The 14755-nt window shown below is 40.5% G+C and overlaps 1 protein-coding gene across 1 annotated transcript; it reads right to left on the bottom strand.

Annotated features, from left to right (window-relative positions):
- Positions 1-5004: 5004 nt before the first annotated feature.
- On the bottom strand, positions 5005-6429 carry LOC106094105 (gamma-glutamylcyclotransferase). Its single transcript, XM_013261293.2, has 4 exons — positions 6241-6429; positions 5776-5901; positions 5586-5719; positions 5005-5508 (listed from the first exon to the last, which is right to left on the bottom strand). The coding sequence occupies exons 2-4, from the start codon at positions 5878-5880 to the stop codon at positions 5193-5195; spliced, it is 555 nt and encodes a 184-aa protein (XP_013116747.1). The 5' UTR covers positions 5881-5901; positions 6241-6429; the 3' UTR covers positions 5005-5192.
- Between the last annotated feature and the right edge of the window lie 8326 nt (positions 6430-14755).

Genomic DNA, 14755 nt, shown 5'->3' with positions numbered 1-14755 from the left:
CGATTTAAGGGTGTTTTAAGGATTGGGGTGGTCCCCCAAACACTAAGCCCGGAAAATATATCATCAACGTGCTCTATTCTCATATGACTATATATCATTTATTTTAACCCCATATTGCCATTGGCCTCAAAATTGGATATCAAATTCGTTTTCCAATCTTATTTAAACTCCTTATTGCAAAAGTCAGCAAATATGTCCGGTTTAGGGTATTGGCCCTAGAAACTATGAATATTTAGTTCCACTCCCTTTAAGATCCAAATTGTCTTGGTGAGCAAATACGTCCTATTTGGTGGTTGTTATGGTGGTGGGACGTCCGCGAGACGGTTGGCGCCTAATGTTGATATCATATACGTGGTCTACTCCCACATACCTTTAATTTGAGCCCCATATTTCCATAGTCGGCAAACATGCTTTTGGGGATGGGCGGCCACTCAGTGAGTTGGCCTTGAAAATATATATCGGATTCGCGTTGCACTTTAAAAACCCTCTTACTTGAGCCTCATATTGCAATACTCAGAAAATACTTACTTTTCCCGAATATTGATATCAAATTCGTGCTTTAATCCCAATGACCTTTCATTTGAGCCCCATATTGCTATGGGCCGTGAGAGGCCCATAGGGTACTATAAGAAAGCACGCAAAATTTCGCTTAAATCGCACCACCCATCTCTGAGATCTGGCGTTTCTGAAAATAAGGGTAAGGGCGAGGGTTTATCGAGCAGACTTTATTTTTGTTTTGTTAAGGACACCTTTTTCTGCAAAATTCTGGCCTTCCACGCGGCGTCGGACAACCTAGGGCCTTTAAGTTTAGCACACGGTCTCACTAATACCTCTGCTCTAACCGTTCTCACACGCCATATTTTTACTAGTTTTTTTATACCCTCCACCATAAGATGGGGGGTATACTAATTTCGTCATTCTGATTGTAACTACTCGAAATATTCGTCTGAGACCCCATAAAGTATATATATTCTTGATCGTCGTGAAATTTTATGTCGATCTAGCCATGTCTGTCCGACCGTCCGTCCGTCCGTCTGTCTGTCAAAAGCACGCTAACTTCCGAAGGAGTAAAGCTAGCCACTTGAAATTTTGCACAAATTCTTCCTATTAGTGTAGGTCGGTTGGTATTGTAAATGGGCCATATCGGTCCATGTTTTGATATAGCTGCCATATACACCGATCTTGGGTCTTGACTTCTTGAGCTTCTAGAGTGCGCAATTCTTATCCGATTGAAATGAAATTTTGCACAACGTGTTTTGTTATGATATCCAACAAATGTGCCAAGTATGGTTCAAATCGGTTTATAACCTGATATAGCTGCCATATAAATCGATCTGGGGTCTTGACTTCTTGAGCCTCTAGAGTGCGCAATTTTTATCCGATTGGAATGAAATTTTGCACGATGTGTTTTGTTACAATATCCAACAACTGTGCCAAGTATGGTTGAAATCGGTTTATAACCTGATATAGCTGCCATATAAGCCGATCTGGGATCTTGACTTCTTGAGCCTCTAGAGGTCGCAATTATTATCCGATTTGCCTGAAATTTTGTACGACGGATTCTCTCATGACCATTAACATACGTGTTTATTATGGTCTGAATCGGTCTATAGCCCGATACAGCTCCCATATAAATCGATCTCTCTATTTTACTTCTTGAGCCCCCAAAGGGCGCAAATCTTATTCGAATTGTATGACATTTTACACAGGTCTCGAACATATAATTTAATTGTGGTCCAAACCGGACCATATCTTGATATCGCTGTAATAGCAGAGCAAATCTTTTCTTATATCCTTTTTTTGCCTAAGAAGAGATGCCGGGAAAAGAACTCGACAAATGCGATCCATCGTGGAGGGTATATAAGAATCGGCCCGGCCGAACTTAGCACGCTTTTACTTGTTTTTCGATTTTCTCCCACTATGTTTTGTCAGCATTAAAAGAGGATAACCACCGCTTAAAATTTTTTTTCGCCGTTCTCGCCAGGATTCGGTGTCATAGGCGGACTTGCTAACTTCTGCGTTACGATGTTACCCGAAGTAATTTTCCATCACAAGTGATAAAGAAAAATTTCCCACTTCAGCAAATTGTTAACTCCCAAAATGGTTGTGTGATGGTATTGGCATCTGTGACCGCCGATGGCCGCTCTCAAAACGTTTTCGCAGAGCCTGGTCTCAAAGCCGATAGGAAGAATACATTTCGGTCGTAGATCATTGACGTTCTAATAAGACTCAACACCGTCACATAAAGGACGTGTAACCAAGGATGCCTAAAAAATCGTTTTCCGCAATTCACTTCCAATCCAATCAGATGGCGTTTTCTATTTGAGCCATTTTAGAGAGCAAGGTAAGGTCTAACAAGTAAAAGCGTGCTAAGTTCGGTCGGGCCGAATCTTATATACCCTCCACCATGGATCGCATTTGTCGAGTTCTTTTCCCGGCATCTCTTCTTAGGCAAAACAGGATATAAGAAAAGATTTGCTCTGCTATTAGAGCGATATCAAGATATGGTCCGGTTTGGACCACAATTGAATTATATGTTGGAGACCTGTGTAAAATGTCAGCCAATTCGAATAAGAATTGCGCTCTTTGTGAGCTCAAAAAGTAAAATAGAGAGATCGATTTATATGGGAGCTGTATCGGGCTATGGACTGATTCAGACCATAATAAACACGTATGTTGATGGTCATGAAAGAATCCGTCGTACAAAATTTCAGGCAAATCGGATAATAATTGCGACCTCTAGAGGCTCAAGAAGTCAAGATCCCAGATCGGTTTATATGGCAGCTATATCAGGTTATGAACCGACTTGTATTTTATTTGACATAGTTGTTGAAAGTAACAATAAAAAACGTCATGCAAAATTTCAGCCAAATCGGATAGGAATTGCGCCCTCTAGAAGCTCAAGAAGTCAAGTCCCCAGATCTGTTTATATGACAGCTATATCAGGTTATGAACCGATTTGAACCATATTTGGCACAGTTGTTGGATATCATAACAAAATACTACGTGCCAAAATTCATTCAAATCGGATAGGAATTGCGCCCTCTAGAGGCTCAAGAAATCAAGACCCAAGATCGGTTTATATGACAGCTATATAAGGTTATGGACCGATTTGAACCATACTTGGCACAGTTGTTGGATATCATAACGAAACACGTCGTGCAAAATTTCATTCCAATCGGATAAGAATTGCGCCTTCTAGAGGCTCAAGAAGTCAAGACCCAAGATCGGTTTATATGGCAGCTATATCAGGTTATGAACCGATTTGAACCGTACTTGGCACAGTTGTTGGATATCATAACAAAACACGTCGTGCAAAATTTCATCCCAATCGGATAAGAAATGCGCACTCTAGAGGCTCAAGAAGTCAAGACCCAAGATCGGTTTATATGGCAGCTATATCAAAACATGGACCGATATGGCCCATTTACAATACCAACCGACCTACACTAATAAGAAGTATTTGTGCAAAATTTCAAGCGGCTAGCTTTACTCCTTCGGAAGTTAGCGTGCTTTCGACAGACAGACGGACGGACGGACGGACAGACGGACGTACATGGCTAGATCGACATAAAATTTCACGACGATCAAGAATATATATACTTTATGGGGTCTCAGGCGAATATTTCGAGTAGTTACAATCAGAATGACGAAATTAGTATACCCCCCATCTTATGGTGGAGGGTATAAAAACTATGCCGGTATGGATACGCTTAAGAAACCCTAGATAAAAAATGGACGATTATACTGCAGTTTGCAACTTGTTTTTTGAACGGCTCAAAGTAATGGTCAAGGCAAAAGGTGGTCATCTATAGCAAAAGTCAATAGTTTCCGAAATTCGGATTATTTTAACATATTAGAATGAAAGAGATGCTACAGTAAAATAATATAGAAGAAACTCAAATGATCAAGGCGCTTGGAAATCTTTTCTCAGTTCTGTGAAAAAATTTTTAAATATACTGTCGAGCCGAATCTTAGAAACCACTACAATAAATTCTGCTAAAAATTTATACAAAATAAATTTAGTTTAAGGACATCATTTTTTTTACATACCAAACTTCTGTCAAATCAGTAAAAATTAAATCTTCTAGGAACCGAACAAGGATGATCGAGAGACCGGTGTACATGAGAGCTAAATCAGGTTATAGACTGATTTGAACCGTATTTGGTACAGTTGTTGGGAGTCGTAACAGAACACCGCACGCAACATTTCAGCCATATCGGACAAACATTGCGTTACAATCCACAAGACGTCTCAAGAAGTGAAATCGGGAGATCGGTTTATGTGGGAGCTATACAAGGTTATAGACCGATTTGAACCGTTGGTGGCACAGTTGTTGGAAGTAATAACAGAACACTACGTGCAAAATTTCAGGCAAAACGGGTAAAAATTGCGGGTTGCAGGGGCTCAAGAAATCAAATCTAGAGATCGGTTTATATAGGAGCTATATCTAAATCTATAAGGCCCATTTGCAATCCCCAACGATTTACATCAATTTTAATTATCTGTGCAAAATTTCAAGCGGCTAGCTTTATGCGTTCGACCGCTATCGTGATTTCGACAGGCGGGAGGACGGACGGACATGCCTAGTTCAACTCAGACGTTCACAAATATATATACTTTATGGGGTCTAAGACGAATATTTCGAGGTGTTACAAACGGAATGACTTGGTAAGTATACCTCTATCCCATGGTGGTAGGTATAAAAATGTTTGGGGATAGCTGCTTTCTTTTTGATATCGCTTTTATTGGAAATAGAGCAGATTGCTTATCGCTTCGTCATAATTTTTGCCAATATTTACTCAATGCATGAAATTTTCAGAAAATAGGGGTTTTAAAGATTTTTTTGTAGAAACTTTCTTTACGGCAAATTTTTAAAAATTATCCTTATGTCAAATTTTTTATTATACAAAATTTTTTTTAATTTTTCAATTTTGTTATAATAAGAATTTGGATATTATTAAAAATGTTATTTATAAATGTTATGTGACTTATGTCGGAATTTTATTCAACTTTTTTATAATACTTTATGTAAATATATATTTTCAACTTTTCTTTATAATACTTTTATATTCTTTGGGTAAGAACAATTATAGGAATTCTATACATAATACTGATATTGTTGCGTAATTTGGTTAAAAAAGTTCTCTTTGACTAATTTAAAATCAAAACTCTTCATAAGCATCAGCATTTAATACAATGGTACATTTTCCAGTTCCAATTCTGTTTCAAATCTCTCAGCAATATTGGCATTGTGTGGTAAATGCATCAACCAATCGATGTATCCGTAAGGAATGCCCGTTTCCAGAGCTCCTTTAATCAAAGCCTTTAGATATGTTGATGATGGCAAACGATCAATAGATACTTCATTTGCATGTAAATTTTTCAAATCACTTTCTGGTTGATTGCATAAATGATATGCCCTACACTCCAGGATCGTGTTCAAGGTAGGACAATAGACGGAGACGGTAATGGGGGTGTATATGCCTTGATGGACACCCTCTTGACTAAATAAAATAGTGAAGAGAATGTTATGAGCAAATCATTTTTGCTGCTAAGGTGTTTTAAAACGAAAATATCTTACTTATCCAAATTTTTCATATCACAACCATCCAACTCCCATATGGCTCCCCATACAGAATCACCTTTGGTAGGTACTATGGTTGCACCAGCACCAAACCAACGTTCTGTGACAATATGAAAATCCAAACGATAGTTCTGTTTAAGAAACTAAACTTAGTTAATAAAAATAAAAAAGAATGAATCAAGAAAACCTCCAATTTGCCGGGTCCTACACGCACAGCAGTAGGATTTTGTATGTGCAAGCGTTTAGCCAAAAGGTTACTGCCGAATCCAAAATAATAAAATTTGCAAGCCATTGGGTTTATGCCTAATATACTCTAAAATAAAAAGCTCAATATTAAAGAAAAAGCACACAGAAAAATTTACTTCGATTTGATTAAGAGAAAGCTTTCGAATAAAAGCTTCCCTCCCTATAATAAAACAGATGTTTATGTTTGTATGTGTTTACTATAGGCAGCTGATTACTAAGGCAAACAAATTTATTATTTTTATCAGCAAAAAGAAAAAACAAACAAAAACATGCTATAAACACTTTCTGTTTTTTGTGGTAAGAAGAATATTTCTGGCAAACCAAGAAACAAAACGGCTGAAAATATTCAAACTTAGATGAATTCCCAAAAATAACAACAAATGTACTTGGAATTGTTATTGCACACCTTGATAATTTTGTAATTCTAAAGATTTTGTATAGTTTTTTGGTCTCCAATTAGTCTTTCTGCTACATTTGAATTACAGTCAATTAATATCAATGACGAATCTTTTATAAACAGTGTTGCCAATGTCACGCAATATTTCTTGTAGTACTTGAGCAGCCTTGCAGCAAACGAACACCTTAAACTTCTATAAGCAACTGAACTCTGTGCGGGTGTTTTGCCGGCAAATGTTTTTAAAGTCAAGTCACCATTCTCTCATTCATTGAGGGTATTCACATAAGGCGACATGGCATATTCGCTTTTAAAAAATTAAAACTTTATGAATGAGTAGAATTAAAAACAAATCATCGTCATATCGGTATATATGCATATCTTTTGTCCTTTATTCATTTCTACAAAATACTAAGAATTTTCTCTTGATATATTTTTTCGGAATTTTACTTCCTTTTGTGTTAATTATGTGTATTACTGGGTGACGGCATTTTAAAAACAAGTGAATGCGGAAGCGGAATAAATGTCACTGTCAGTTTTTTTCTTTGTTAAGCTGATAAGAGAAAAATCGAATTTCTTTGGGTTATATAATACATAAGGTGATTACTGTGGTCCATATAACAGAGAGGTGCATTAAAAAGTCCATGACAGAAATAAGTTGTTTTATATTCTAAAAAATTAGCCATGATCTATTTTTGGTAACGATTTTAAGCCAAGGAAGCCAAACTTAAAAAAACTCGCTATGTTAAACGGAAATAACATTTCATGTCGAATTTCGAATGCCAATTATAAATGTTTCCCAATTGCGTAATTATGGTATTTTCAAACTAAGGCTATGTCGTTTCTTTAACTAAGTATTGGTGTTTTATTCTTCTTTTTTATACCTTCCACCATGGGATGGGGGTATACGAATTTCGTCATTCCGTTTGCAACACGTCGAAATATGATCTGAAACCCATCAAAGTGGATATATTCTTGATCGTCTTGACCTTGCAAGTCGATTTATCCATGTCCGTCCGGCTTTCGAAAGCACGCTAACTTTCGCAAGTACAAAATTAGGCACTTGAAATTTTGCACAAATACTTCCTTTTAGTGTAGGTCAGTTGGGATTGTAAATGGGTCATATCGGTCCATATTTGTATATATCAGCCATATAAAACAATCTTGGATCTTGACTTCTTGAGCCTCTAGAGGGCGCAAATATTATTACCTGTTTTGGCTGAAATTTTGTATGAGGTGTTTTGTTATGGTTTCCAACAACTGGGCCAAGCATGGACTAAATCGGTTCACAACTTGATATAGCTCCCATATAAACCGATCTCTCTATTATACTTCTTAAGACTCTAGAGGGCGCATTTCTTATCCGATTTGGCTGAAATTTGGGACAGCGAGTTGTGTTAGACCTCTACATATCCTTGATAAATACGGCCCAGATAAGTACACATTTAGATAAAACTGCCATATAGAGGATTTAGGATCTTGGTCCCATAAAAAGCCTATTAATTGTCCGATCTCACTGAAATTTGGAACAGTAAGTTATGTTAGGTCTCACGACATCCATGTTTAATTTGGCTAAAATCGGTCAAGACCTTTAATCGATCTCTCGATTAAAGGTCTTGGGCCCATATAAGACGCATATGTAGCCCGATTTTGAATAAATTTGGTAAGGCGAGTTGTGGTAGGCTCCTCGACATCCCTGTTCAATGCGGCCCAGATCGGTTCAGATTTGGATGCAGCTGCAATATGCCAAACTCCCGATTTAAGGTTTAACGCCCATATAAGTTGAATTTATAAACCGATTTCGCTGAAATTTAGCTCAATGAGCCCTTTGCCATTCGTACCGAGTATGGTCATAATCGGGCTATATTTGGATAAAGCTGCCATATTCCAATCTCCCGATTAAATGGACAATTCGAGTAAAAGCAGGTTTATTACTCGATTTCGCTGATGTTTGGCACAGTGAGCCCTATTAAGTCTTCGACATACGTGCCCCATATACCCTTAAATAGGCTTCTTGAATATGGTGGAGATCAGACTATATTTAGATATGGCTGCTATGGGTTCAAAAATGATGTGATGATACTATCAGTATCGATTGATTGAAACAGTTTTTATTTTTTTCTGTGTACAAAAAAATTCACGCAAATATTTTTAAGTAAATATATTTATTTATTTCAGTCTATGAAAATACAAATTCTAAAATTCTTTTAAAATGTATAATTATGAACACAATGCCCTGTTTAAAGCTAAAAACTCATTCACCATGGTTCTTAAAATCTTTTAAGCTAGGACTAATTTTGTTCCTTGAACGAACATCTGTACTGTTAGAAAAAATACGATACTTCGCCAATACCTGCTGGTATTATTTTTTTCACATAAGTGGCAAACATTTATAACACTATTTGGAATTAAAGAATACCACATAAAAGAGACTAGGAAGAATTGATGGCACCGCTTTTATAATCTTTTTGTTACGCTTTGCACTTCAAGAATTTTCGCAATTACAAAATGTTTTTCAATTTCGGCCGGAATCTTATGTACTTGGGGATGGTGCATAAGGTTCGTCCCAGATCACATGGGACATAAAAATAACACGTATACAAATTCAGAAACATTTCTACAAAATTGCAAGCGCCCGGCTTTACTGCTTTGAATATATGCGTTTTTTTGACAGATGGACGCACGGACAAGGCTAAATCTATTTAGAATGTCAAGACGATCAAGAATGTACATATACGCTTTGATGGGTCTCAGATTACAATTTCTGTGGGTTGGGTCAAATTGTGGAGTCTACCAAACAGTAATCTGGTTAGAGTGGTTAAAAGGAATATTATACCAAACTCCAAGGAGAATATATTATCTGAATTATAAAACTTGATACACAGATAGAGAAACACTCAACGAAATCTGTTATTCAAAACAGCAACAATGTTTGCTAAAACAACAGTCTTTATTTGCTGAAAAAGGGAAAGCAGACATTACAGCTATTTCAGCAAACATAGTGCTGCTGAACAAGGATAATCGAGAGACTGGATTATGGGGGAGACTTATCAGGTTATAGACTGATTTGGACCGTAATTCGCACAATTGTTGGAAGTCGTAACAGAACACCGTATGCCAAATTGAACAGAAACTGCGGTTGTAAAGGCTTAAGCTCAGTTGTTGGAAGTCATAACAGAACACTATGTGCAAAATTTCAACCAAATCGGACAAAAATTATGGCTTGTAAGGGCTCAAGAAGTCAAGTCGGTTTATATGGAAGATATATCAGGTTATAGACCGATTTGGACCGCACTTATCACAGTTGCTGGAAGTCATAATAGAACACAACACACATCTCCATTTACCTACTGGTCAATATCTCAATCAAGAACTTTTTGTTAGTTGAAATAGCAGTATGAAATGCTTTCTAATACAGCAGCCCTATGTTTGCTGAAACAGCAGTAATGTCTGCTTTCCCAGAATCAGCAGACAAAAACTGCTGTTTTAGCAAACATTTTTGCTGTTTTGAATAACAAATTTAATTCAGTGAACCCTAAGTTGACCCTTTGGAAATCAACATATAACAAGAACAATATTATTTATAAGCAAAACAAAACCACACCCAGAGATATTAGCAAACACTTATAACGTTAAATTAAATTATTTTTAGTTTCGATTGAACCCATACAAAATGTTTAAACTTCTAAACATCTTCTTCTTATATATAACAAGTAAAAAGGCGTTAAGTTCGGCCGGGCCGAACTTTGGATACCCACCACCTCGGGAATATACGTAAACCACCTTTCATCAAAATCCGGTGAAAATTGCATACCTTTTGTCCCATAGCCGTTATATTAAAATATGTTCCGATTGGACCAAATACTTATAAGTACAAGTCATTGTTCAATTGTATATAACAAAATATTGGTCTTTTGAGCTACATACGACACGGATTTCGAAAAGCCTAACATAAGTCACTGTGTCAAATTTCAGTGAAATCGGATTATAAATGAGCCTTTTATGGAGCAAAACTTTAAATCGAGATATCGGTCTACATGGCAGTTATATCCAAGATCCCAGATCGGTTTATATGGCAGCTATATCAGGTTATGGACCGATTTGAACCATACTTGGCACAGTTGTTGGATATCGTAACAAAACACGTCGTGCAAAATTTCATCCCAATCGGATAAGAATTGGGCACTCTAGAGGCTCAAGAAGTCAAGACCCAAGATCGGTTTATATGGCAGCTATATCAAAACATGGACCGATATAGCCCATTTACAATACCAACCGATCTACACTAATAAGAAATATTTGTGCCAAATTTCCTAGCTTTACTCCTTCGGAAGTTAGCGTGCTTACGACAGACAGACGGACGGACAGACGAACGGTCATGGCTAGATCGACATATAATTTCACGACGATCAAGAATATATATACTTTAAGGGGTCTCAGACGAATATTTCGAGTAGTTACAATCAGAATGACGAAATTAGTATACCCCCCATCTTATGGTGGAGGGTATAAAAATTTCGTATCCAAATTTCGGGTGGGGTACCTAGGGGGGCTGCCTCACCCTGAAACCTACCAAAAATCCATGCAATCCCATGGCAGCCGGTTGTACGCACAGGATTGACCCGATGGAATCTTCATCGGCAAGGGCTGCCGCCTCAGTGAACGTGTTCGTCTTTTTTCGCCATGGGAGAGGCACATCCCGGAGTGCCTTCTCCGTACGCTTCTGGTCCGTGCCGGGATTGAAAAGAACCCCGGGCCCTGGTTCTGTTCGGTTTGCCAGAACCGCCTTCATCATCGGTCAGTGTCGGTGAGGTGTAACCGTTGCTTGGAGTGGGTACATTTCCGTTCTTGCTCTGGCCTAAGTTCGCTACGGGAGTATAGTCATACTGGCTATGTCGCTAGGTTCTGTGCGAACATAGCCAGTAGTGGGTCACAAGCGCCTTCGCCTTCGGCGTCCTCGTCGTCGGACTATGTGACCCCCCCGACCTCTTCCGTACGGCAATTTATGCAACGACAGCACCCTAGCCCTACTATTGCCAGGCCAGTGCCGGGGAGTGTATCGTTCTTGCAGTTAAACTGCAACGGACTGCGTGGCAAGATTGATGAGATTGTAGATTTTATGAGTCGGAAGAGCATATCGGTCGCAGCGATCCAGGAGACAAAGCTGACTAACACCTGCAGCTTGCACAGTTGTCACGGCTACAATGTGCTACGTAAGGATCGCTCAAGGAATGGAGGTGGGGGATTGGCCTTCGTTATACACCATTCCGTGCAGTATAGACCTATCTCGCCTGCGCTTGACGCTAGTGACCCATACTTGGAATGTATGGGGGTAGCAGTCAGGTCTGGTACTGCCAGGATAGAGATATACAACGTGTATATACCGCCGGTTGGTAGCTGTGTCCCGATTAATGGCCAGGCCTACAACCCTGACATAAGTGGGTTGCTATCTGGCCATAGTCGTCTGATTCTGGGGGATTTTAATGCACATCACTCGTCATGGCATTGTCCCCTAGGTAACGACCAGCGTGGCATAGCTTTGGCAGAGCAGATAGATAGCTCCACGTTTTGCACGGTGAATGAGGTTGCCCCCACTAGGATTACGAGGAGGTGCAGCAGCTCGCCAGACATCTCAATTGCATCCCTTGATCTCCTGAGTGACGTATCCTGGCAAGCCTTTGGGGTCAGACCACCTCCCCATAATCCTCACCATCGACCGACCACCCGACTTCATAACCTCTCATCAATTACAAAAAGGCCAATTGGACTGGCTTCAGAGAGTATACCAATCGCCGTTTCAATGAACTGCCACCCCCCTCTGATGTGCTTGTGGCCGAGAGGAAATTCCGAGACATCATCAATGCAGCAGCCGCTCGCCTTATACCAGCCGGTCGAATACCGCAAGTGCGACCCAATTTCTCGGCGCAAGCAGTGGAACTCGCAGACGAGCGTGATGGGATTCGTGCTATGGACCCCGCTAACCCCAGAATCAGCGAGCTGAATCTGGAAATAAACAGGGTAGTCAACGAACATAAGCGGAATTTGTGGCTGGAACACTTGGAGCAATGTAACTTAGGCACCGGTGCAGGCAAACTGTGGGCCACTGTTAAGTCACTCTCGAAACCCGGTACACGGGACGACAGGACCTCAGTCACAGTTTTGGCGAGATAACCGTGTCTGATCCGAAGAGATGTGCCAGGTTGTTCAACCGTCAATTCACTGTGCATCCCGAGAGAGACAGGGCAAGGAGGAGAGCCATTCGCCGTATTCGTGGTCTCCGAGCCGATGAACAGCCATCACAATTTACCGTGGGCGAAGTTACGAATGTCATCCGTGGCGCCAAATCATCCAAGGCGTTGGGCCCCGACGGAATCTCTACATTGATACTGAAGAATCTGGATTTACCTGGAGTTGAGTACCTTACCACTGTCCTTAACCTGTCATTGAACACTCTTATAGTTCCCGATGTCTGGAAAATGGGCAGAGTGATCCCGCTACTGAAGCCTGGTAAAGACCCGAGTTTGGGGGAGTCGTACAGACCGATCTCCCTTCTCGCACCAGTGGCTAAGACGCTTGAGGCATTACTCCTCCCGAGCCTCGTAGGAGAATTTCCATTCGCCGAGCATCAGCACGGATTTCGGAGACTGCACAGCACAACAACACACACATTTGCCGTGGCTTCAATTAACCCAGGCCATGTGATAGGACGGTCCTCGTGGCACTGGACCTGTCGAAGGCATTCGACACGGTCAGCCATGCCAAATTATTTGAGGACATCGCCAACACGTCCCTCCAGCCAGGCCTGAAACGTTGGGTCGCGAATTATCTGTGTGGCCGCCAGTCATTTGTGGAATTTAGGGATAAGAAGTCAAAACACCGTAGAGTGAAACAGGGAGTTCCCCAAGGTGGGGTGATATCTCCGGCTCTGTTTAACCTCTACCTATCCTCCATCCCACCTCCTCCAGACGGCATAGAGATCGTATCATATGCGGACGATTGTACGATCATGGCATCAGGCCCCCCACCCATTGATGACATCTGCGATAGGTTGAACGTCTACCTCAACGAGCTTGCCTCATATTTCGCTGCAAGAAATCTGAAGATATCCGCCACCAAATCTTCAGCCACACTGTTCACTACAAATACGCGTGAGGTGAATACTGAGCTGACTGTGATGGTCGATGGAGAATTGAGTCCGACCATCAAGTGTCCCAAAATACTTGGCGTCACATTTGACAGCTCCTACACTTTCTCCCCACATGCCACAGCAATCTGCAATAAAGTCAAAAGTAGAAACAAAAGTCACTTGCTGGCAGCACTTGGGGTGCAGACAAAGAAACCTTGTTGACCACGTGCAAAGCAATTGGCCGGTCTGTGGTAAGTTATGCAGCGCCAGTGTGGTCACGTCAACTTTGTGATACGCAGTGGAATAATATTCAGATCTGTCAGAATGCCGCCCTCCGAACTGCGACGGGCTGTCTCCTGAGTTCTCATGTGGACCATCTCCATCAGGATACAAAGATCCTACCAGTGAGAAGACATAACTACATGCTGTCTAAGCAATACCTTTTGGGCTGTTATCGCAGAAATCATCCAAATCATCATCTTGTGGATAGATACCCACCGCCCAGAAGCCTTAAGGTAGATCTACACGATCTAGAGCATGAGGTCCAGCGCTACAAGAGAGAACCTTTAGATCAAGCGGCATATCAAGCGGGTCTGAGCAACATTCATGCAGACACGGTAGCAGACGCGTTAATTGGCTACCGGGTGAATGTAGTCCTTGGAGAACGACCGCCACCCATTGCACCCGAAGAAATCGACCTCCCCCGGCAAGCCAGAGTGGTTCTCGCTCAATTACGTTCCGGCAGATGCAGCCGCCACAATTCCCACAGAGCTAGGATTGATGCCGACGTGCAAGATGTATGTCCCGATTGTAACCAGGGACCGCACGATACACGTCACCTGTTTAACTGCCCGGCCAGACCCAGATCCCTGTGGACGCACCCCATCTTAGTCGCGGAGTTCCTGGGTCTTGACACTCAACAGAATCAAGCAGACGAAAGATAGTACACAATAAACTGCTACAACAACAACAACCTACCAAAAATATATTTAGACCAATCATGACAATGTGGGACTTAAATGAAAGGTATTTAGGATAAGAAAACGTATCTGATATCCAATTGTCGGACCATTTTCTGGATTAGTGACAAAATATGTGTTGTGTATTACGACGATATCTTGGGGAATCTTAGGGAAATGCTTCCATTTGCCGAGGAAAGTAAAATAACACTTAAGCAACAGTTCTTGGAATTCAATGAATTAAAGCACTATTTGCGAAAACCATATCATGGCATTCCTGACGACAGATGTTCAACAAAATCTGCACTGGTAATTTATCCACAACTTCGTTGTCCTGGATAGATATCATTTTTATACAAATATCATTACCCTGCAGTATAAAGTACTAAAATAAAAGACAATAAAAGACAGGACACCCAGTAGAATAACTTAACCATAAAAA

This window comes from Stomoxys calcitrans, chromosome 1, assembly GCF_963082655.1.
Source record: "Stomoxys calcitrans chromosome 1, idStoCalc2.1, whole genome shotgun sequence".
Classification (NCBI taxonomy): domain Eukaryota; kingdom Metazoa; phylum Arthropoda; class Insecta; order Diptera; family Muscidae; genus Stomoxys; species Stomoxys calcitrans.
Note: the sequence above shows the minus strand (reverse complement) of the source record. Positions and strands in the feature narration are given on the sequence as shown.

Coding starts and splice junctions, on each gene's coding strand:
- LOC106094105 (XM_013261293.2), bottom strand. CDS start 5,880: ATGGCTTGCAAATTTTATTATTTTGGATTCGGCAGTAACCTTTTGGCT. Junction 5,720..5,775: donor TAGGACCCGGCAAATTGGAG/GTTTTCTTGATT, acceptor TTTCTTAAACAG/AACTATCGTTTGGATTTTCA. Junction 5,509..5,585: donor GATATGAAAAATTTGGATAA/GTAAGATATTTT, acceptor TATTTTATTTAG/TCAAGAGGGTGTCCATCAAG.